General features: G+C 38.2%; 2 protein-coding genes across 3 annotated transcripts in view; one reads left to right on the forward strand and one right to left on the reverse strand.

The window, feature by feature from the left end:
* Nucleotides 1-25922, reverse strand: part of LOC133648886 (m7GpppX diphosphatase-like) — a 375169-nt gene that overhangs the window by 14733 nt on the left and 334514 nt on the right. The gene's annotated exons all lie outside the window — the stretch shown is intronic.
* Nucleotides 1-25922, forward strand: part of ids (iduronate 2-sulfatase) — a 63273-nt gene that overhangs the window by 7000 nt on the left and 30351 nt on the right. The window contains exons 10-13 of one of the 2 annotated variants that reach the window (XM_062045397.1): nt 3968-4084; nt 5509-5619; nt 9502-9627; nt 9710-10666. In XM_062045397.1, the coding sequence (XP_061901381.1) occupies nt 3968-4084; nt 5509-5619; nt 9502-9627; nt 9710-9817 (462 nt within the window). In that variant the 3' untranslated portion in view covers nt 9818-10666. Of the gene's footprint in view, nt 1-3967; nt 4085-5508; nt 5620-9501; nt 9628-9709; nt 10667-25922 lie in introns of those variants that run through there. The other variant, XM_062045398.1, reaches the window with a different exon arrangement.

The raw sequence follows: 25922 nt of genomic DNA on the forward strand, positions 1-25922 counted from the left end.
TTGTAACTGCTGCCGCAACCATATAAGTGGTAACAATTAATTTAGCACATAAATAGTTACTACCATTTACGTCGGCACTGGTGCCAATTATAGTACCGACGAGTAACAGAGATTTATCAGTGTGTCAGTGACTTGACCTCACAAATGTGATGGATAAATGCTCCCAGATTTCTATAAACACATTCTAAAATTGTCACTAGTAGTGTGATGCTCCACATGATTGACTTTTGTGCAGCCCCCGTGGAATTGATTCCCACAGTGACTGACAGTGTGAGTGTGAATGGTCGTCTGGGTCTTCTTCTATTTTCAGACATTTACTGTATGACGTTAATATTGTGTCCTACTCCTAATTAGTTATTAGAAAAAATGTCCTTCATTGCTGACAAATGTATAGTGAAAACTAGGGATGTCCGATAATGGCTTTTTGCCGATATCCGATATTCCGATATTGTCCAACTCTTTAATTACAGATACCGATATCAACCGATACCGATACTGATATATACAGTTGTGGAATTAACACATTATTTTGCCTAATTTGGACAACCAGGTATGGGGAAGATAAGGTCCTTTTTTTTAAAAATTAATAAAATAAAATAAGATAAATAAATTAAAAACATTTTCTTGAATAAAAAAGAAAGTAAAACAATATAAAATCAGTTACATAGAAACTAGTAATTAACGAAAATTTGTAAAATTAAGGCAAGGCAAGGCAAGGCAACTTTATTTGTATAGCGCTTTTCATACACAAGGCAGACTCAAAGTGCTTCACAGACAACAAAGTGAAATGAAAGAAAATAAAAGCAAAATTAAAATGCAGACAATAAAAATAAAAACAGTGCAGACGTTAAAAGTTAAAAGATTAAAAGATTTAGCTGAAAGCTAAGGTGAACATAAAAGTCTTCAGTCTAGTTTTAAAAGTAGTGAGAGTTGGGGAGAGTCTGACATCTTCAGGAAGTTTATTCCAGCTATGTGTTGCATAGTGACTGAATGATGATCTCCCTTGATTTGAGTTTACTCTTGGAACCGCTAACAGATTGGTCTCAGAAGATCTTAGTGATCTAGAGGGCGTATATAGTGGGAGCATATCAGTGATATACTTGGGCCCTAGACCATGTAGTGATTTATATGTGAGCAGGAGGATTTTGAAATCTATTCTCTGATGTACAGGGAGCCAATGTAAGGATTTAAGAATTGGTGTAATGTGCTCACATTTTTTGGTCTTTGTTAGAACTCTAGCAGCAGCGTTTTGAACAAGCTGTAATTGCCTGACAGTTTTTTTGGGAAGACCTGCAAGGAGACCATTACAATAGTCTAGCCTACTGGTAATAAAGGCATGTACAAGTTTTTCTAAGTTTTTTTTTCTTTAATTAACTGTTAAAGGTTAGTACTATTAGTGGACCAGCAGCGTGCACAATCATGTGTGGTTACGGACTGTATCCCTTGCAGACTGTATTGATATATATTGATATATAATGTAGGAACCACAATATTAATAACAGAAGGAAACAACCCTTTTGTGTGAATGAGTGTAAATGGGGGAGGGAGGTTTTTTGGGTTGGTGCACTAATTGTAAGTGTATCTTGTGTTTTTTATGTTGATTTAATAAAAAAACTAAAAATTAAAAAAACGATACCGATAATAAAAAAAACGATACCGATAATTTCCGATATTACATTTTAAAGCATTTATCGGCCGATAATATCGGCCGGCCGATATTATCGGACATCTCTAGTGAAAACATTAAGCTTGTCCGAGCTGCTCGCCTTAGCTGTAAACTAGGGCTGAACGATTTATCGTTTTCAGATCGAAATTGCGATTTCAGAAGTCTCAATCTTGAGATCGTGAAGGCTTCGGTTTTAGACGAACGTTATTTAGCTCTCCTGGCTGACATGTCTGTTGTGTATATGCAGCCTGCTCGTGCTACTCTCATGCCTTGTCAAACTCACCAATCAGAAGTGGTAAACTACTTGTGAGCAGGGCATGCCGTCACGCTAACCAATCAGAGGCGGCCATTGACGAGGCTACCGCGTACACGCCCACTAACAACTTTGGTGAAGAAACAAACGTCCTGGAGGAAATGGCTGCTGCCGCCGGGTCAGAAGTGGAGGAGGATTTAGTTTTAATACAGAAGAAGAGCAGCACGTCTGTCATTTGGGACTACTTCGGTTTCGAAACTTCAGATGTGCATCAGAAACAGGTACTTTGTAAAACTTGTCGGGCCAAAGTCGCCACATCCCAAGGCAACACGACTAATTTATTCCGGCACTTGAAAAATCACCACCGGCAGTTACACGACGAATGTATGACCAAAAAGTCCGGTGAAAAGTCAACCCCGAGCGATTCAGCCCATTGTAGCAAACATACCACAATTACAGCGTCGTTTGCCAGTATAACTCCTTATGAGAAGAGCAGCCGCAGACAATGTTGTCACATGTCAGCGCTCATGTCTTAAACCATCAAAGGTTGACATGCTAGTTTTCTTGACCAAAAATCTGTGAAGAGTGATGTAGAGATGTCAGGGAAGCAAGTATTATTGTTAAAGTACTTTTTAGATTGTGTTTGTTCTGCACTTTACCCTGACTTGTGGTGTCAGTTTTTGTAAAAAAAAAAAAAAGATAAATGCTAGTTTTCAGGAATATTATGTTCTATTGTTAACAGAATAGATGTGCAATATTTGGGTGCTGCTAAGCGGTAAATGAATGACCCACCTATTTTAATGTCTGACATATTTTTCAGAAGGGCAGAGGTTGGGTCATTTTGTTTTTGTAATAGTATTTTCTTTATTACCATTACTTTTCAATTTCACTTTAAAATATTGTTCAGGTTTCTTCCAGGGTTGAATAAAGTACTTGAATTGCTGCTATAGATGTTGATAGGCTAGCTCTCTTGAGCCATAAAAGACTGACCTACCTACTTGAGTATAAGACTGTTTACATAAGGTCAGGATCCTTTTTTTCCTTTATTGAAGTTGTTAAATTTTGTTTTTCTTATTATATATTAAGCATTGCTTTTTGTGTTGGAATTGTTTTGTATTTTATTTAACTTAAACTTTTTTATTTATCTTAACATAATTAAGGTTTTTGTACTGGTTTTAGTTCTTTAGTTTTAATAACTGCTGTTGGTCAAGAACTTTGGAGAATGTACATGCATGTTTCTTAATAAATACATGTTTGAAGCAATTCTTACCTTTTAGTATTCATCCTTGCATTACATAACATTTAATGTTTTCATGGTATATCATTTTTTGTCATGTTTTAAATCTGTTACTGTTACTGAAGCTTGATTTGAAAAGAAATCGTGAGTCAAAATCGAAATCGCAATTTCTGTCAGAAAAATCGTGATCAGATTTTTTCCTGAAATCGTTCAGCCCTACTGTAAACACACTTTTGCTCTACTTGGATTTATATTGACAATACACACTTTTGCTCTCCTTAAAGTTATAATGCCAATACACATATTCTCTAACATAAATAAATGACTAATGAATTTCGCTTTTAATCTAAGATGCACTGTGCCTTATTACAGCCATACTAATTGTGAACGCAATGCAATGTTATCAAATCTAAAAATAAACCAAATCAGTTTATAATGCTAGTCCTGTAGTGAAAATGATCCATGTGCACACAGAGAAGCTGATTGTAGAATAATTTTGATGATTTAAACAGCTGGATATGCTGCGCATCCTCACAAAGCTGCCAGATGCCTGGCATGCCACAAACGTAAAGCTGTGTGAATCCCTTTTTCCTGCTGACTGTCATTTAGTGTACTTTGGTCTCCTCCAAAAACATGCATGTTTGGTTAATTGGATAATCTAAATGGCCCATAGGTGTAAATGTGTGTGTGTGTTTGCTTTGTGTAGTTCGTTCAAAGCAATTTGTTAACAAATTGAAAACAAGATGCAAACACCACTTACACATTCCTGACATGGATGTAATTGAAGCTGACATTTCTCGTCTGTCTTCAGATAGAGCTGTGTACGGATGGACAAAGCTTTGCCCATGTCTTCCATAATGAAGAGAAAAAAAAGAATAACGAGGCCTTGTCTTTCAGCCAGTACCCACGTCCTGCTGACACACCACAGGTACCATCATTATGTTGTTTTGAACAGATTCTTCACTTAATTTATTGTACTTTCTAAGGATGGACACTCAAATTCAATCAATGTTCTCTAATTGAGGAATACAATTACAATATTGTATTTATATTTTTTCATAAAAGGCAGTGTTTTTACTATATATTTTACAAATAAATGGCATATTCAAACTAAAACAAAAAGCAAAGTGTTAAAGACTGCCCTAAATGACCTATGCAAAGGCTTAAACATCTGCTGGATCTGGTTGGTCACTGCATGACTTTGCTCTATTGCAGGCGGACTATAATGGTCGAAAAGGGAAAATGTATTATATCTGTGTCTTTTTATTTGGATCCACATTAATATTGAAATGATTCCTGTTTGGCACATGTACTGTTCCTCTACAAAGTTTCATGAAAATTGGTTGAGTTGTATTCATGTTATCCTAATCAGACAAATAATGATTAAAACATTACCTGATTGTTGTTTTGCACTTGGCGGAAGGTTAATGCTACCAAAATGAGTAATACTAGTCCACAGGATTGTGTTATGCACAGTGCACACACTGACTGTTAAGATAATTTTCCAGACTTGTATTCCCACTTTACACCTGTCTAGCATTTATTTGTTTGGGTATTTGCTACCGCAGTTCAAAGTGTTCCTGTACAGGTGGTCCCTCGGCACATCTCCCTGAGGTAACTCTCCTGAAGGAATCAATAAAGTACCATCTATCTATCTATCTATTTCTACAGTGGTGATATCATTCTGAACTTGTATTTAAATTAGAGCTAAATTAGCAAATAAGTCACTGGCACTCTACACAGAACACATGAATGGCCTATGGAATAAAGTAACAAAAAGATCCAACATATTAATTTAAACCGTAATAGAAAATACAACTCTTTGCTTTCAGTCCTTTGGTTGTCTTGCACACTGGTAAGATGTGTTACAAAGAAGAGAGAGATTGGGGGAAGAAAGTCTCAATAAGATAACCAGCAAGGTTTTCCCATATTCAAGAATACCATCTTTATCCTGAACGATGGTTGTCATTTTAGTGCATCTTGGACCGAGAATGAAGCCAACGTTGATTTCTCCATTTTCTGAGCATCAAATTTCAACGTCCAGTTTTACTTTCATTTTCCTTTTCTTGTGACGCACTGCCATCAGAAGAGTATTTAACTGTACACACACTCGGCAATTAGTTTAATCGGGTACCCCTAAAGTACTGTTGACACAAAAAAGTTATTGCATCGAGTTTGTGTTAACTTAAATTTCTAATTTAAAAAAATGTTTACAATTCCAACTGTGCAGCTATTGCACTTTAGCAAATACAAGCAGTAGACTCAAACTTGAAATGATCAAAATATACTCACAAATCAAGTTTGTATCAATCGATTTTTGCCTGTGTCTAATGCGTTGATATTTTTTATTAGGAGGACTCTGACCTCCCTAACCTGATGGACATAAAGGTCATGGGTTACTCTCTGCGCTCTTGGGACTACAGATTCACTCTGTGGGTAGGCTTTGACCCCAAAACATATCAGGTAAGCGCTCACTACAGACTGCAGAAAAATATTCAAGGGGGGGGCATCAAATTTTTTCGGGGGCCTCACCATCCCCAAATTTATTCCCGCATACTTGTTAAAGCTTTATTTCTGGCCTTTGTCCATCCACAAATAATTTTTACATGTAAGACAAACATTTTATATTTGTGGTTATCATAATGATAAGTCTTTAAAGTTATTTAGGCCTTTTATCGTGTTCAAAAAATTTAAGAGTTTGCCATATCTATGGTATTATTGTAAAAGGACGGTTGTAGATCCAATGTTGATGTGTTAAAACCTCTTTCTTGTTTAAGACTTTTTGATCCCACTGCTCTTTGTTCATTCACATAATTAATATTGATAAAATGTTTGGATGTATTCTTTACATCAATGTATTCTTTGTTGCCAAAAAAGGATTCAAAGTAATATTTTGACATTGACACATCTCATCTGTGTCAATATCAAAATATTATTTTGAATCACAAAGATGTCGTTTGATGTTGATTTTAGCTTTTTAAAGGGTACTGCAACGCATAAACATTACAGTATATGTACTTCATAATCATATATTTCATTCTCTTGAATGAATATATCCAAACAAGTGCATGAACAGAGATCAGTTGTTGTAGGCAGCTTCTAAACAAGAGAATAGGTTTTAGCACATCAACATCAGATCAATAACAACAGTGCTTTACAATTTCATTAATAACATAGAAATGGCCAACTTTGTAATTTTTCAGACATAATAAAGGCTTAAATAATTTCAAACACATATCCTTGCGATAACAACAACTATAAGTGTTTGTCCCACAAGCAGTTAGTAATCAGTTGTTGACAGAAGAAGCCTGAAAGCAGTATGCGCTTTCGTGGCGCGGTAGCGGGAATCAATTTTTGACACGGAATATGTTTTTGGTGCAACACTGATAGCAGCAAATAATAGATTTGACTTACAGTTGTGTCGATGTCAGAATCAATGACTCGCCTGTTGATGGCATAATAGCAGTAAAAATGAAATGTCCTGTTCACTATCTCCCTGGTGTACAAATATTACATGTTTAAGCAACACACATTAGTTTTGGCTGTGACTTCCTTATCCCGCAAGGAAAAGCATCTGATTGGCTCTCGCAAATGCCTAACCCCCACCCCTCTTTCAATGTACGCCATTTAAGAGCTGCGATTGGTTATATTCCTAATTTGTTCCACACATCCACAAAACAAAATTAAATATGATTGGATTTAGTTTCTGTCAACTTCTTTACTAACATGTCAGTTACTTGTTTTATCGTCTTGGTCAACGTTCCTTTGTTTTGATTAATGATCATCTTATTTTTTTCTGCTCGGATATTAAAAAAATATAAAATAAAGAGCTTCCAGCCCAGGGTAGGCACGGCTTACTCTGTGGGCGTGCCTAGCCCGCCCAGGCCCGCCCATCACGCCAGCACTGGCTCACTGTTCAAATAGAGTGGAACATTTAAGTTGCAAAGGTTATGCAGCTTTCTTGTAACTTTGAAAAGTGCGGCAATCAATTTACCCCGTGTAACATGTAAGCTATGTCCCATGGAACACACACACACACACACACACACACACACACACACTCTCTCTCTCTCTCTCATTAGCTATGTTTTTTGTCAGCGAATGATAAAGTTTAGCTACCAAAGTGAGCTATCATTAAATGTATAAATAAAATGACTGGAAGTTGTTTGTAGCTTCTCGGAGACTGCTTTTGTGTACACTACGTGTGTACAAGACAGCCATGAATGCCATCAATGCCATTATCTAATCAATTTGATTAGTTATTATTGTTTGAAAAGTACCGGTTCCCCCCTTTTTTTTTAACGGGCATGACGGTGCGCCGTCGTCACGTCGTGGCATTGCTGGTTTACGAGCATAGGAGCATGTCGGCAGCGCACAATCACGGAGTACTTACCAGCAGACAAGGGAGAATGGACACATAAAGATGAAGCTATAACACTGAAACGCCCTCTGGAAGAGGTTCTTTAAGACATGGCTAGCTAGCTAGCAGCTAACATCCATCCGGTAGCCGGCAGTGTTTTAGCGACTTCTAAATCACTAATCCTCGCCTCCATGGCTACAAATAAAGTACGTTTTTTACAAGTATCAGGAGGATACAAAAGCTCACCAGCGTCACCGCTAACAAAAGCTAGCACTCCTAAACAAATGCCATGGGTGGATCTACACCTAACATCCACTGTAATGATACCAAGTACAATAGCGTATCTAGTTGATACTACTATGAGTATATCAATATTTTTAATCGTCACAAAATCCTCATTCCTTTTTTTAAAATTCATATTATGTTTCTAAACTCATGACACATGAGGGCTTTGATTATGACCAATGTATGATCCTGTAACTACTTGATATCAGATTGATACCTATATTTGTGGTATCATCCAAAACTAATGTAAAGTATCCAAACAGAAGAATAAGTCATTATTACATTTTAACAGAAGTGTAGATAGAACATGTTAAAAGAGAAAGTAAGCAGATATTAACAGTAAATGAACAAGTAGATTAATAATACATTTTTACAGCTTTGCCTTTATAATTTTGACAAAATAATAGAATGAGAAATTACACAATATGTTACTGCATACGTCAGCAGACAAATTAGAAGCCTTTGTTTGCTTACTTACTCCTAAAAGACAAGTTGTCTCGTATGTTCATTATTTTATTTAAGGACAAAATTGTTCTTGGATTGCAATAAGAAACATGTTTAATGTACCATAAGATTTGTTGTTAAAATAAAGCCAATAGTTCCATTTTTGTGGTCCCCTTTATTTAGAAAAGTATCGAAATACATTTTGGGTACCGGTGCCAAAATATTGTATCGGGACAACCCTCTGTCAGTAGATTCCAGTCCATATGGAAGCGCTAAAAACTACAGCATGGCTGGTGGGGAAAAGACGCAGTCAAAGTGGAGGCATGTAAATAAAACCGCATCTTGAAGAGACGGTCAGCAAGCGGTTTGAAAGATCAATCAATCAATCAATCAATGTTTATTTATATAGCCCTAAATCACTAGTGTCTCAAAGGGCTGTACAAGCCACAACGACATCCTCGGTGTCGAGTGGGTCTGACATAATATTGTGAAAGTCCAACACATCAGCGAAAGTCCAGTCCATGGTGGGGCCAGCGGGAACCATCCCGAGTGGAGACGGGTCAGCAGCGTAGAGATGTCCCCATCTGATGGACAGGCTAGCGGTCCACCCCCGGAGCAGAGTAGAAAAAGAAAAGAAAAGAAACGGCAGATCAACTGGTCTAAAAAGGGAGTCTATTTAAAGGCTAGAGTATACAAATGAGTTTTAAGATGAGACTTAAATGCTTCTACTGAGGTAGCATCTCTAACTTTTACCGGGAGGGCATTCCATAGTATTGGAGCCCGAATAGAAAACGCTCTATAGCCCGCAGACTTTTTTTGGGCTCTGGGAATCACTAATAAGCCGGAGTTCTTTGAACGCAGATTTCTTGCCGGGACATATGGTACAATACAATCGTCAAGATGGTCTGTTAAACATCATTTATGCAAAACCTTGCCAAAGAACCACCATTACATGTTATATGGACCACAAGGAAGTATTTTTAAATGTAGAAAAAAAGTATACGACCCCTTTTAATAAATGCTCATGTAATGTTTTAAGTAGCATTTTAACATAAGAAGTCTTATTATATGACTTCAGGTGCATATTTCTCCCGCCCCCCTCTAAATTCTGTCCGAACTGCATGACCTTTTGGTGTGCTCAAGTCGTGAGGTTCCACTCCATAATCAGACGACAGGAGCTTCATCTTTCTAAAAGCTGGTCATATGTCTTGTGTCGTTGCCATTTGCGACAAGCGTCAATCTCCTTTTACGTAAAGGCCAACATGTCAGACATCCATGCCGGAGAACTGTACCTGCTAGAAGATGACCCCGCTCAGGACAACAATGTCTATAACGACTCTGACGGCGGTGTGATGATGAGGAAGATGAACAGCCTGCCTCCTGTAAGTTGCATGTCGGAATCTAATTGGAACTTACTGTCCATTCATTTGGTGTCATAATTCATGAAGTTTCTTTCCTGTCCAGACTGTAAGCGTACAGACGAGGATGGAGCTGCAGCTCCTCTACCTCACAGCAGGGATGAAGACGAACGAAAGGGGGCGTGGCCATGACAAAATGAATTGCAACAGATGATTTAAGAGTGTGTACATGAAATAAAACCCAGAAAAGGGAGAGTATCCTAATACTCTCTAAAATGTTAACATTGTTTTAGCTTCAAAGATCAAATCTTGTCTTTTATTTTACAATATTTGGCAGGCAAACGCTGCTGCAACACAAAGTCAGCTTTTAACAGCCGAATTTGATAGATTGCTAATAAACAATAAATTATTATGTTAATTTTACAAGCTGCTTCCTAAGGTGACTTGTCGTCTGAACACCTATTGGGAACAAGAATGATTGAGGTTTGTAGGTGTTCCACATTGTTGTAGTTCTAAACAATGACGTGTCTAAATAATTAAGCAGTTCAGCTCAATTTGTGGGCACTGTCAGGCTCAGGTGAGCATTGCTTGCGACGTGAACCGAAGATAGCAGACGACGTGCAGATAAAAGTATATTCGATGACAAAGCAAAAGCTATAGTGCAGCTGGGAAGTGTACCGGAAGCATAGGAAAGCTATGCAGGAAGAAAGTGAAACAGACCACAAGCACACTAAAAACATAAAGACTGGCATATATATCAGCCTGATTGGCAACCAGCAACAGGTGTGTCTAATGTGCCAATCAGAGACTGGTGGTGGAGGCAGGAAAAGACACAGAACACAAGAAGTTTATAACAAAAACAAAATAGCCTTGAAGGACCATGACATACAAAACTTTCCTGTAAAAGTGAAAAGTGTTTCCCCTCTTCTGCTGTATCACTGTAAACATGTTCAAGGTACTACGCATACTGGCATTTGTTCTGCAATATATGAAAGTACAACAGACATGCTGCATGTCAGACTGTCTATAATGAATTGATTTGTAAAAAATAAAATATTTTTGTACAGTGCACAGTGAAGTGTGACGTGTGTGTTTTCATGTGTTTTTGCTGTGATGGCCTGTCTTTTGTGCCATCCTGGTTAAAGTTTAGTTTATTTTGATCATACATACGATCTTAAATAGAATTACTTCAAAATGATGCATGCCTGAAAATGTGTAGGAAGGAGCGGATCCCATTTAAGCGCAGCCCTAAAGTAAAGTTAATAGAGTTTGTAACTAGCTTTAACAATAATATGAAGTGCAGTGTTCTGTAGATCTATCAAACCTAGGATTGCGTATACAGTATATGATAAACATTATAGACATTTGGTCGATACTAGAGCTTGTAATACTGTAATTTCATCATTATAATGCATGTTGACACATTCTAGATGTGTCTTGCAGCTTTGACAGTGACAAGCAAACGACTATGTGACAATGTAGCATTCTTGCTAGCGGCCCCTCCTTTTGCCTCCAAGGTAGCAAATAAAGTTTCTTACAAGTATCATAATCACTGGAGGACGAGAAATAGCTAAACATGCTACACTACACACTGTAGGAGTATTTAAAAAAAGCCATGCTAACTGCTAAGGTAGAGATCTTGAATTTAAACGGGCGATTCGATACAAAGTGACACTAACAATACCAATTTTAGTATCTGTATATCATTGATAGTACACTGATTTTATCAATATTTTGTTGTGATTTATATTATTTAAAAACTTAGGAGATTCCTTGAGCGCATGACGGTTTTAAGGGCAAAAAAACAAAGGATTTAAATTAGCCAATATTTTGTTGTTTTGCACTACTCTATTGACTTTATTTTTGCTTAAAATACTGTATGTAATAATAGGGAATAAGGAAATAATTTAATTGATATTGTTACACCTTAATTCTGTGTATTTGTCTGATTTTAATTGTGATCAAAAAAATGAATCATACAATAATCTTAAACATTAGAAGTATCATCATTGATATGACCAATAATGCCTCTGTAACTACTTGGTGCTGGATCGATACCCAAATCTGTAGTATCACCCAAATATAATGTGAAGTATCCAAACAACAGAACAATAAGTGTTTATTACATTTTAACAGAGGTGTAGATTGAACCATGTACAACATTAAGAAACCAGATATTAGCAGTAAATCAACAAGTTAATAATAGTTTCGAGAAAATAATACAACCTGCAATGTTGAAATATGTTACCACATATGACAGCAACCAAATTAGGATCCTGTGTAACCCATTTTGAAATGGTTCATTATCATTTACCAAATAAAATTTTGTGACGTTTCGTTATCGCAGGAGGCTGCAATATTTATCGTGATAAGATTTAATGCCATATCGCCCATCTCTACACAGACCTACTCTTTCTTCTTTCTCTTCTGTCCAGTTCTTAAGTGACACGTGTTTATAATTGGAACCAATGGATGCTTTGCAATTGTATCATTTTCGTTAGTATAATATAAATTAAGATATATTTGTTGTCATAAACCAAATACACCCTTGAGGTTATAACTGCTGCCAAAGGTGCATCAACAAAGTATTGAGCAAAGGCTGTGAGTATTTATTATTATGTACATGGGAATTTTTTAGTGTTTTACTTTTAACAAATGTGGAAAGTTAAAAAAACAACAATAACTTTACATTGTCATAATAAGGTATTGTCTGTAGAATATTAAGGACAAAAATTACAATATTCCCTTTTGGAATAAGGCTGCAACATAACCTGGAAAAAGTGAAGCGCTGTAAATACTTTCCGGATGCACTGTATTTCAGTGGCGGGCCGTACGTTTCCCACCTAGGCCTTCAGTGATGTCCGACTTCAATGATTACCTCTCAAAATATCATCATTTATGTCACCACATGACCATTGCTGGAGAAATACTATACAGAAACACGGGTAAATATCAATGAAAACGCATCAGCAATTAAAACATCTTTTATCTACTTTTGATTCTGATTCTTATGTGGTACTGTCAAAATTAAAATGTCAAAAAACATATTAAAAGTGAAAAATTTTCATATTTGAACTCACAATTAGTAGGACCTATTCGACACAGTGCAGTGGTACCCCTCGGTGTCGGCTTATTCGAGTGGAAATGGCGAGCATTTCGTCCCCAGAACTGCTGAGCTGGCTTCCGGGGTTGGCCGACGTCATCTCACAAGATGTAGTTTCTCTTTAAATATCCTTCTTGAAAATGGCCTTGCAAATATATATCTGCCACCTAATCAACGTTTTGTTCTCCGTCTCTGCTATCTTGGTCTGGCTACGGCGCAACACTTCCTGCTTCCTGCTAAGTTGCAACTCGTGAATGGATACTCACTTTGAAATGACAAGTGAGTATCCAATCACAGTCTTGTTAACATCAGGCTACCTAGATAGTAGGGCTGTGAATCTTTGGGTGTCCCACGATTCGATTCAATATCGATTCTTGGGGTCACGATTAGATTCAAAATCGATTTTTTTTTTCAATTCAACACGATTCTCGATTCAAAAAAGATTTTTTCCCGATTCAAAATGATTCTCTATTCATTCAATACATAGGATTTCAGCAGGATCTACCCCAGTCTGCTGACATGCAAGCAGAGTAGTAGATTTTTGTAAAAAGCTTTTATAATTGTAAAGGACAATGTTTTATCAACTGATTGCAATAATGTCAATTTGTTTTAACTATTAAATGAACCAAAAATATGACTTATTTTATCTTTGAGAAAATATTGGACACAGTGTGTTGTCAAGCTAATGAGATGCGATGCAAGTGTAAGCCACTGTGAAACTATTGTTCATTTTTATTTTTTTTATAAATGTCTAATGATGAAGTGAAGTGAAGTGAATTACATTTATATAGCGCTTTTTCTCAAGTGACTCAAAGCGCTTTACATAGTGAAACCCAATATCTAAGTTACATTCAAACCAGTGTGGGTGGAACTGGGAGCAGGTGGGTAAAGTGTCTTGCCCAAGGACACAACGGCAGTGACTAGGTTGGCAGAAGCAGGGATCGAACCTGGAACCCTCAAGTTGCTGGCACGGCCGCTCTACCAACCGACCTATACCGCCCCATGATAATGTCAATGAGGGATTTTTAATCACTGCTATGTTGAACTTGTAACTAATATTGATACTGTTGTTGATAATATTCATTTTTGTTTCACTACTTTTGGTTTGTTCTGTGTCGTGTTTGTGTCTCCTCTCAATTGCTCTGTTTATTGCAGTTCTGAGTGTTGCTGGGTCGGGTTTGGTTTTGGAATTGGATTGCATTGTTATGGTATTGTTGTGTATTGTTTTGTTGGATTGATTAATAATAAAAATTTTAAAAAAAATGTAAAAAATGAGAATCGATTCTGAATCGCACAACGTGAGAATCGCGATTCGAATTCGAATCGATTTTTCCCCACACCCCTACTAGATGGGCTACTGTCAACAACTTGTGATCTGATTGGCTATCGCAACTGTCTCTCAACTCTCCAATGATCAGCACACATTCTGCATAATCATGGAGGCAGACACGGTCAATGGATTGCGCTCTCTAATATCTATAAGTAGATCAACTTTGTGTGCGCTATCAAGTTTGCCCGTGTTTTAATACACGCAGACCATTAGTAGATCAAGGGCCGTATTTATCAAGCGTCTTAGAGTGCCATTTTACACTTAAGTCCTGAGAATTTGCGATATTTAGTCCTACTCTCAAACTTAAGAATAAAAGCTATTTATCAACTTTCTTAAGTCTAAGAATCACTCCTACTCTCCACGATATTTAAGAGACCTTCAGAGGTGTCTCCTAAGTGGTTAGGAGTTGCCAGCGGGGGATGGCACTGAGGCGAGAGAGACGTGCGCGAACGTTCAGGGAGCGGAAGGATGTCCTGGCTTTGTTTGATGACGAGCAGCTGATCAAACGGTATCGTTTAGACAGAGCAGGTATTATTTTTGTCACAGATTTAATAATTTTCGATTCCTTGTTGATTTCTGCATGTGGCTGCAGTGGGCTAGTATATATAGAGCCACCCACACCAGTTTCAAATTAGTTGCCTAATTAATGAATTGGAAAGAAAATGTTATGAGAGTAGCGTATGTGTGTGGCCCTTTAATAGGTGACAGCATGTGAGGTGAGTGACGTCAGTGAGTGTGTGGGCGAGAGAAGAGAGGGAGCGGTAGCGTGAGTGCGGGCGGGGACTAGTTTGTTTTGTATTATTTTGTAGTTTATTGTTAAAATATACACTCCCATTGTCCACTTAAATATTTCTAAGATATTTCTTTATTCTTAGACAAGGGATTCCCTTCCGTGATTGGTCATTTCTATGGACACAGAAATGACGTCACCTAAAATTCCGTTTACGGCACATAGTAATGTCGTAATTCAGCTCTGAGTGTGACACTTGAGATTCATCCTACACTTCGCTGAAAGTGTGAGTAAGACGCTTGATAACTAACTTTTAAGTGCAGCTTTCAGCGAATAATTTCTTTACTCATAAGTCAACTCTTAGCAGACTTCTTAGGAGTAATTCTAAGAAGCTTGATAAATACGGCCCCAGGCCCGTAGTGTAATGCAGTGCACTGAGATTTGTGACCATTTCTTTCAGCATGTTGCCAATATAATGTTTAGTTTGCAGAAAACATTATACAACGACTTTGTACAGCTTGTGTAATGTATTGAGCCAGATGAGGTGGTCTGGGCATCTGGTCAAGATGCCACCCGAACGCCTCCCTAGGGAGGTGTTTAGGATACGTCCGACCGGTAGGAGGCCACGGGGAAGACCCAGGACACGTTGGGAAGACTATGTCTCCCAGCTGGCCTGGAAATGCCTCAGTATCCCCAGGGAGGAGCTGGACGAAGTGGCTGAAGAGAGGGAAGTCTGGGCTCGGATAAGCGGATAAAAATGGATGGATGGACGGACATCATTATTCTTGCGAAACAGAAAATAGAATACAAAGAAAACATACAGAGAGGAGCAGTAGTGCTCTTATTGACCACAAAGAGTAAGCAGGTGCTTGTTGGTGCCATCGTTCTACATCGAAGCAAGGAAGTGCAAAACTCACTGACAGTGCTTTACACCAAATTTTAGGCTCACGTCTTAGAGGGTTTTAGTGGGTTTTGATTGTATGATGTGAAACACTATTTGTCTTGTATCGGCCTATAAATGTGGTTCTATCCAATCAATATTTATCATCCCGAGTGCTGATCTCCGGCCATGATCGCATTGATCTAATGACAATTCCACGAATGTTTAGCTGCTGCCTTGTTTTTGTTGCCAGTCTGACCGTGGGGCCCCTTTCCTCCGAGGCACTCTGTCTGTGTCGCTCTCTCATTGTGATTCATACACTGCTAATCACATTAGCACTATGACAGGTCACCCTGCCTTTCTGGTAACAGTGCCACACACACAATTACATTACAGCCATGGCAGGTGTGTGTGTGTGTCTGTGTGTGTGTGTGTGTGTATAAAAAAGCTTAGCTCAGCTGTCTTGTGCCTGGGCTTGGTGTCTACTGTGTGTGTGTGTGTGTAGCAAAAAAATATATATATACTTTTCTTATGACAAGCACACTTCTCTCTACTTTACCACTGAATCTGCTCTTAGGCCTAATACTGCACACTAAGGACTCCATTGTCACTTTAGTGGGCAATTAGTGTAAAGAATGCGAGCTAGTTCTGGCTGTGCGATATAACATTGGTAAAACTCACTCCCTTACGTACGCTGTAAGAGTCGTGTTGGACAATGAGCCGATAGCTCAGGCTTTGGGTTTGTTGTCCCGCGGGCTCATTTTGTCAATATGAGGGCTGTGGTTCGATTCCTGGGGAGTGTGAAGGTGAGTTGGACAATGTTTATAAACACTGACTAGTAGACAGCACTTTTTATTTATTTGTTTTATATTTAATATAAAACATGGTACATTTGAAACTCATTGATGCACCCCTGGTAATGATTGTCCTTCATTTTTTGACTTTTATTAATACCTTAAAAACATTTATAATAATGTTTATAATTCATAATAAACTATTATTAACAATTCTCAAACAGTAGTATGTGTACCACTAGTGGTACGCCAAAGAATCACTTGATTAAAGTACAGTGTTTTATTTTCCTTTGTTCAAACACAGTGTTACAGTTCAAACTGTGTGTATTGTTACAGTGACCAAAGATATTAAATATACTTGTAAATTAAACATCCGCCTTGTTTTTATCGAATACTTTGGCCTACTACGCTACTGTATTTTAATGTTGGTCATTATGGTGAAGTAAAAAGTTTGAGAACCCCTGACCTTTATGATATACTTTTCTATCATCATATTAAACTATATTTTTGTTAATATCGTTACCTTTCTTCACTATTAGGCTGGGATGTATTACAGGATTTGGCTATAGTATATAAATGTGGTATGAATATATTTATATGAAGATTCCGTGAATATACTGTGAATCTTTTTATCATAGCTGAGGCCTTTATTTACCTTATAAGTAAACATTTCACTAATATGGGTCAGTTTGAGAAAGCAAATGGTGCTCACAAAGTATTAATTATTCAAGCCCAGTGTCGGATACTATCATCAGATATTTATGGGACAGTGGTAAGATTAAATAGGCTCTGCTAAATCCTATTCCCTTTGGACTTTTAACTATGCGAGCGCAAATGCGCAAAAATACTTTAAGCTATTAATTGTACACAGGCAATAACTGGCAAGAGGCTATTATTTCTGAAATAGGGAAACTCGTCATATGCATCTGCTTACTGTGAGCACTGTAATAATAATTTGCAGTGCACGAAAAGTTGAAAAGAAAAACAAAATTTTTGTGGATCACAATTTGTTAACAAGTAAAATTGTTCAACACAGCAGCCGCAGAACTAATGTTGTAATACCAGTGAACTGCTCAGTCAGCAATAATAGCGGTATCGAGATAATTGTAACAATACGGGAAGTGTCCCACACGAGAATAAGTTAAAAAAATAGTTATTTGTGCAAAGCACTCCTTTGCTTGTTAGGGACCTCATGTATTAAGAGTTGCATGCATTTCCTACTAAAAATAGACATCATTTCAAATCAAATTGTACGCAGGTAAAAATTCAGCTATATTAAAGTGCACGCATGAACAAATCCAACCACATTTCTACTTAGCATCGCAGTCAACTTAAAATGGACCACAGACGTATGCGTGGCATGCCCACACCCCGCCCCCTTATAAATAAGCAAATCAGATTAAAAAAGCTGTGCCCGATCACAAGTCACTAGGAAGTGCTTTTTCTTTGTGATTCTAGTGAAAAACGGAGCGATTGTCAGTGTCTCTGAGAACTGCACAGGGGCTGAAATAAAATAAAAAGAAATGGTTTGGTCAGAAGGAAGGTGAAGAAGAAGATATAAGTGCGTGGCCAAAACTGACTCTGGGAAATTAGTGCTGTCCGCTGTTTGAAAAGATTGTTGCTGCAAGGATACGCAAAACTTTAGAAGAGGTGGGTGACTCTGATTAGCCTCAAAATAAATACAATTTGTGTAATTTAAAACAAAATGTGTTCATACAGTATCCTGCTCACAGCCAGATTCCTTTCATGTGAAAATAATGTAATATTTGGTTGAATTTTACATTTAGACATGCCAGCACTATCGAAAAGGAAACGAAAGACTTTGACTTCTGTTCGATTACTCAATTTATTATTACAACACAAGAGAGGACTGCCACAACCGTACATGTGAAAAACGACTTGATACATTTTGTATTTGTGTAAAATACAGACAATTGTCATACAAATGTGTTAAAACACTAATGGTAACATAAGCTAGCTGGGAGGGTTTTTTGTTATATTTTTTGCTTTGTAAAAGGAAGTTGCAAACAGCACCCTTAAGCAAATGCTCACTCACACCGCACAAAAGAACATAGGGTCATCAACTCAAACTCGCTCACGGCACTATCGACACAAACAAGGCATGCTGGTGAACCTATGCACGTGCACACTTTCCCAAAACACACTGTGCACGTAGGCTTCCTGGCATGCCTTGTGCTTGTGTTGACCGCACCGTAAGCTTTTATTTGCACAGGGTGCTATTGAAGCTAGAACAACCACTGGTGACATGCATGAGTTTCACCACAGCTGAGCAGCACCACAAACACTTTAAAGCAGTGGTCCCCAACCACCGGCCCGCGCCCCGGTACCGGTCCGTGGATCGATTGGTACCGGGCCGCACAAGAAATAAAAAAATTTAAAATAAAAAAAAAATATAACATTTTTTTTATTAAATCAACATAAAAAACAAAAGATACACTTACAATTAGTGCACCAACCCAAAAAACCTCCCTCCCCCATTTACACTCATTCGCACAAAAGGTTTGTTTCTTTCTGTCATTAATATTTCTGGTTCCTATATTATACATCAATATAGATCAATACAGTCTGCAGGGATACAGTCCGTAAGCACACATGATTGTATTTTTTTATGACAAAAAAAAAAATACAATCGCCCCTCCGGTCCGTGGGACAAATTTTCAAAGGTTGACCGGTCGCAGTTACAAAAAGGTTGGGGACCACTGCTTTAAAGTGCATGAAGAGTTAGATACTGTACAGTTCAATGGTGACCAAATGCAGCTTCAGCCATCAGCTACCACCATTAACCTTATTTACTTTTGTAGACCACATACCCAACGACTATAGTAGACTCTGTGTGACGATTGTGCATAGCGGCTGTTGCCGTGATCCCAGGATGCTGAGAAGGTAAGAAAAGTTCAAGCAGGGGGTTCATTTATTAGGCACTCTGCCAAAGAAAAGTAACAAAGGTCAAGCAGCAACTCAGAAAACAACAGAATAGTTTAGCATACAGGAGAAAAAAACAGAGAGGAGAGAACAAGGTGGACCTAAATACAACTAATTAATACAACAGGTGTGCTGGGAGGACAAGGTACAAAAAGTAAAAAGTGCTGCAAAACACTGTGACCAAACAGGAAATACTAGCAAAACAAGAACACCGGGGCAGGAAATGATACAAACACAGGAAAATAACAGATATGGGACTGTGACACTCTGTGGTTAATGGAAATATCGGAGCGTTCAGGGTAGTAGTTGATATTATCGTAGGCATGTGGCATCCAATCACGTCATATCACTCTGACAGTTTTCAAGTAATCTCCAGAAACTGCAGCTCTAGAACAGCTTCCGTTTTACGCGATGTCTCCCAGGGCTTGGTTCTTGTTCCCCTCCTCTTATATAGTGCATACTTTTACTCGGGCAGATCCTGTGACGACACTTCCTTCACCTCCTTCACTTCCACTGAGATGCAGACGACACTCAGTCACCCACTCCACTCTAATGTTACCAATCGTCATAGGTTGTTGTTATTTAACACCTCACATAAGTCAATGCATGTACATGTGTGCATGGGAGAAATGTCAGAATATAATATGGGGGTGTCATGCCTTGCTGCAGGCTATCTTGACAGTGCTTGCTTAGGCAGCATATTAGCATGACAAATCTGGAAAAAATATAAATACTTTCCAAATGTGCTATTGTGGTTGTATAAAAGTTAAAATGTGTTCCAGACGCTGTATGCATGTTTAGAATACTTCCTTACAATGATACAGAAACACTCACACAATACACACCGAATGCAATGCTGTGGCTCTGGCACATTTTCAACAAGCGTTCAGTATTGAAATGATAAACAATGATCCAAAAAGCCACTGAGCTGTGCAAGCAGAAGGTGCAAATTAAAATGGCTTTTTTTCCCCCTGGCTTTCTTTTCTTGCATGCCCAGCTCTCAAACATGCTCAATAAAATCAGATGAGAAGCACCATCTTGTTATTTGGCTACCAGTGAGCACCTACCTTATTACCTGCCTGCATTTGGATCTGTCACACAAAAAAGAGAGAAGAAAAAAATGTATACATATATACATATACATATATATACATATAAAAACATATACATATACATACTGTGTGTATATATACACAAAATATAAATGCTCCCATTTTTCATGAGTTGAACTCAAAGATCTAAAACTTTTATTATATACACAAAAGACCTATTCCTCTCAAATATTGTTCACAAATCTGCCAAAATCTGTGTTAGTGAACACTTCTTCTTTGCCAACATAATCCATCCCACCTCACAGGTGTGGCATATCAAGATGCAGATTAAACAACATGATTATTGCACAGGTGTGCCTTAGGCTGCCCACTATAAAAGGCCACTCTGAAATGTGGGAACAGATTTATGTATTACGTATTACGTCTCCGGGTGGATGAGATACGCTCGGAGTTCCTTAAGGCTCTGGATGCTGTGGGGCTGTCTTGGTTGACAAGACTCTGCAACATTGCGTGGACATTGGGGGCGGTACCTCTGGATTGGCAGACCGAGGTGGTGGTTCCTCTCTTTAAGAAGGGGAACCGCAGGGTGTGTTCCAACTATCGTGGGATCACACTCAGTCTTCCCGGTAAGGTCTATTCAGGTGTACTGGAGAGGAGGCTACGCCGGATAGTCGAACCTCGAATTCAGGAGGAACACTGTGGTTTTCGTCCTGGTCGTGGAACGGTGGACCAGCTCTATACTCTCTGCAGGGTCCTTGAGGGTGCATGGGAGTTTGCCCCACCAGTCTACATGTACTTTGTGGACTTGGAGAAGGCATTTGACCGTGTCCCCCGGGAAGTCCTGTGGGGAGTGCTCAGAGAGTATGGGGTGTCGGACTGTCTGATTGTGGCGGTTCGCTCCCTGTATGATCAGTGTCAGAGCTTGGTCCGCATTTCCGGCAGTAATCAAATCAACTTTATTTATAAAGCACATTGAAAATTTACCACAGAGGTAGCCAAAGTGCTGTACAATGGGCAGGTTAAAAGATAATACGAGAACCGAGCAAACACAACAGAACACAACACAACACAAACAGAGCACGATAAAAAATAAATAACTAAAATAAATAGAACATAAAAACAGGTTCACAGCAGGTGTATTATGGGGCGCCATAGCAGGATGGTTATCACTCAGTGTTAAAAGCCATGGAATAAAAGTATGTTTTTAAGAGAGATTTAAAAACAGGAAGAGAGGAGGCCTGTCTAACACTCAGAGGTAGGTCGTTCCAGAGCTTGGGAGCAGCAGCGGCGAAAGCTCTGTCACCTCTAAGCTTCAGCCTTGTGTCAGGGACTGTCACTAGCAGCTGATCGGCTGATCTTAGGGATCGGGTGGGGCAGTAAGGCTGAAGGAGGTCGGAGAGATATGTTGGAGCGAGGTTGTTTAGACATTTAAAAACAAATAGAAGGAGTTTAAAATTGATTCGGTAATGCACAGGGAGCCAGTGAAGGGACGCTAATATAGGGGTGATGTGCTCACGTCTGCGGGTCTGTGTTAGCAGACGAGCAGCAGAGTTCTGCACGAGCTGCAGGCGGGCGAGGGAGGCCTGGCTAATGTCTACGTACAGGGCATTGCAGTAGTCTAGACGAGTCAAGATAAATGCGTGGATTAATTTCTCGAGATCATGTCCTGATAGAAGCGGTTTCACTTTCGTTATTTGGCGTAAGTAAGTCGGACCCGTTTCCAGTGAGGAAGGCAAAGTGCTCAATTTACCGGTCGATCTACGTTCCCATCCTCACCTATGGTCATGAGCTTTGGGTCATGACCGAAAGGACAGGATCACGGGTACAAGCGGCCAAAATGAGTTTCCTCCGCCGGGTGGCGGGGCTCTCCCTTAGAGATAGGGTGAGAAGCTCTGTCATCCGGGAGGAGCTCAAAGTAAAGCTGCTGCTCCTCCACATCGAGAGGAGCCAGATGTGGTGGTTCGGGCATTTGGTCAGGATGCCATCCGAACGCCTCCCTAGGGAGGTGTTTAGGGCACGTCCAACCGGTAGGAGGACAAGGGGAAGACCCAGGACACGTTGGGAAGACTATGTCTCCCGGCTGGCCTGGGAATGCATCTGGATCCTCCAGGAGTAACTGGACGAAGTGGCTGGGAAGAAGGAAGTCTGGGCTTCCCTGCTTAGGCTGCTGCCCCCGCGACCCAACCTTGGATAAGCGGAAGAAGATGGATGGATGGATGGATGCACAATTCAGTGTGGCCTTTTATTGTCGGCAGCCTAAGGCACATTTGTGCAATAATCATGCTGTTTAATCAGCATCTTGATATGCCACACCTGTGAGGTGGGATGGATTATCTTGACGAAGAAGAAATGCTCACTAACACAGATTTAGACAGATTTGTGAACAATATTTGAGAGGAATAGGTCTTTTGTGTATATAATAAAAGTTTTGGATCTTTGAGCTCAACTCGTGAAAAATGGGAGCAAAAATACAAGTATTGCGTTTATATTTTTGTTAAGTATATATATGTGTATATATACTGTATATATATATATATATATATATATATATATATATATATATATATATATATATATATATATATATATATATATATATATATATATATACTACCGTTCAAAAGTTTGGGGTCACATTCAATAAAGATAACTTTAAACTAGTCTTAACTTTAAAGAAATACACTCTATACATTGCTAATGTGGTAAATGACTATTCTAGCTGCAAATGTCTGGTTTTTGGTGCAATATCTACATAGGTGTATAGAGGCCCATTTCCAGCAACTATCACTCCAGTGTTCTAATGGTACAATGTGTTTGCTCATTGGCTCAGAAGGCTAATTGATGATTAGAAAACCCTTGTGCAATCATGTTCACACATCTGAAAACAGTTTAGCTCGTTACAGAAGCTGCAAAACTGACCTTCCTTTGAGCAGATTGAGTTTCTGGAGCATCACATTTGTGGGGTCAATTAAACGCTCAAAATGGCCAGAAAGAGAGAACTTTCATCTGAAACTCGACAGTCTATTCTTGTTCTTAGAAATTAAGGCTATTCCACAAAATTGTTTAGGTGACCCCAAACTTTTGAACGGTAGTGTTATATATATATATATATATATATATATATATATATATATACACATATATATATATATATATATATATATATATATATATATATATATATATATATATATATACACATATATATATATATATATATATATATATATATATATATATATATATATATATATATATATATATATATATATATATATATATATATATATATATATATATATACACATATATATATATATATACTAGTGGTTATTATTCTTAAGCATACAACTAAATATGAATTCTGATAAATGTCAATGTTATATAAAGAATAATGCTGCTTAACACAATAGCAGTAAAATGAAATAATCCGGTACATCCCTCAAACACATTCAGTTGGAAAAATATCATCTTTGTCTTTGGAAACCTTTTTCTCAGGTTGTAACATTTTCTTCAGATTGGTGTACACCAGTTGACAAAAAATACCTCCAGTAGCTCCATGCTAGAGAGATCATAAAACATGTATATTTAGTCAGCAGGCTCCTGCAAAAGGATGAGATGCTTCAGTATGTTTGCATCGCATTGCTGCAACTGTACTGGTTTGGGAATTTGTGAGTCATTCTATTTATTTCTGCAGCTGGCGGTAGGAAGGATCACATAAATTATACAACAAGTGTGGTTGTGCCCTAAGACTCTGAACTAAAACAAAACCTGTGTTCTTCACGTAGTGCCGTAGCCTTTAGTATACTTACACTGAAACAACTGTGGGCTGAAGTATGTCTTGTCTATTTTTCTGCTATAATACACCTGAGGTAAAAAGCAGAGGTGGGAGTAGATGTAAATCACTCAAGCAATCTCAAGTCATAACCTGAAAGTCTCAAGAAAGTGCCTAACAACGGTTGCAGGGGCAGATTTAATATTTTAAAATGTTTGAATTTAATTTGTTTTTTCAAATACAATATATATAACTAACATACATCCTATATGATAAAAACTTCTTGAAGTAGGCACTTTTTGCATCTTGAGCGCAGTAGTTCAGCCTCTATCCCATGCACCTTAAACTGTAAAAAAAAAAAAGAAAGAAAGTGGTTTCAATGTAGATGCACTTTGGACTGTGTCTAAAATTCCCCCCTAAAGAGTGGTACTCGTGTCTTGCTAGTAGATCACACACATACTATTTTATAGATTGCACACGCTGTTTAGCGCAAGGTATATATGTATGTATTGTATACATATATATATTAGGGCTGTCATAGTTAACGCATATATAACACGTTAACTAGAAGTTCCAATAACGACACTCCTTTTTAAAATGTGCCATTAACGCACACGGGTCCTTTTTGACCCTCTGGTATTTCTGTAGCGGGAGAAACTGCGTTCACTTGTTACTGATGAGCCACAAGCGGAAAACTAGCGAGCAGAAATGGACACAGAAAAGGGTACATTATAAAAGTATCAGGTCCAAAGCCATGGCAAGTTGTTCTCCCGAAAAGAAAGGACTTTTTTTTCTCCATGAGACAACATCAAGGGCTGCTGTGCGTGTGGTTTAGAGGTGGGTGGCGTTTCACTTCCGTGTTTGGATTACAGCTAAGGTGAATTGACAACATAACATTTAGATTGTTACTGTGACTGCTTTAGCAAGATGGCATACAAGTTCAACAGATCTGAAAGACAGAAGGCAGGAAGTCGAAAGGGTACTTTTTTATTGCAAACACTAGCGTCCGACATCAAAATATGTCAAGACACCTTCTGAAACAAATCACTTTTCAGGCTTTAAAATAATAGCGCTATGCTACACATCCAATTTAACTACATTAAAAATTAAAATGTCTTACATTACTATTATGCTTTGCCAAAGATGTTTTGTAATATTATTCTTTGATATTTGCATCAAAATAAATACTAGTACATCAGCTGAGGAATATCAAGGGACGCGAGACTTTACAACTCACTTCATGGTGTGCCATACCAATATTAATGTTTTTTTGTTGTATTTTAACTTCTATCTATACATGTTAGTGCACAATATGTAGTATTTATTAAAAACATTTTTTTATTTTACTATTTTTTACTTCTGTTACTGTATGTACAAACCTGAGTCTATCTTATTCTATTCCTATTGTATTTTTCCGGCTGCTGAAATGTAAATTAATTTATAACAAAATGTTGTGGTTGAGTCTTCAATTACAGAATGTTTAGCAGGCTGAATATTACACTTTATTAATAAATATAGAAGGTTAAGATATTGTCATTCACCCATTCACACACACATTCACACACTGATGGCAGGAACTGCCATGCAAGGCCCTAACCAGCACCCATCAAGAGCAAGGGTGAAGTGTCTTGCCCAAGGACACAACCGACGTGACTAGGATGGTAGAAGGTGGGAATTGAACCCCAGTAACCAGCAACCCTCCGATTGCTGGT

The sequence above is a fragment of the Entelurus aequoreus genome, linkage group LG04, assembly GCF_033978785.1.
Source record: "Entelurus aequoreus isolate RoL-2023_Sb linkage group LG04, RoL_Eaeq_v1.1, whole genome shotgun sequence".
NCBI classification, from domain to species: domain Eukaryota; kingdom Metazoa; phylum Chordata; class Actinopteri; order Syngnathiformes; family Syngnathidae; genus Entelurus; species Entelurus aequoreus.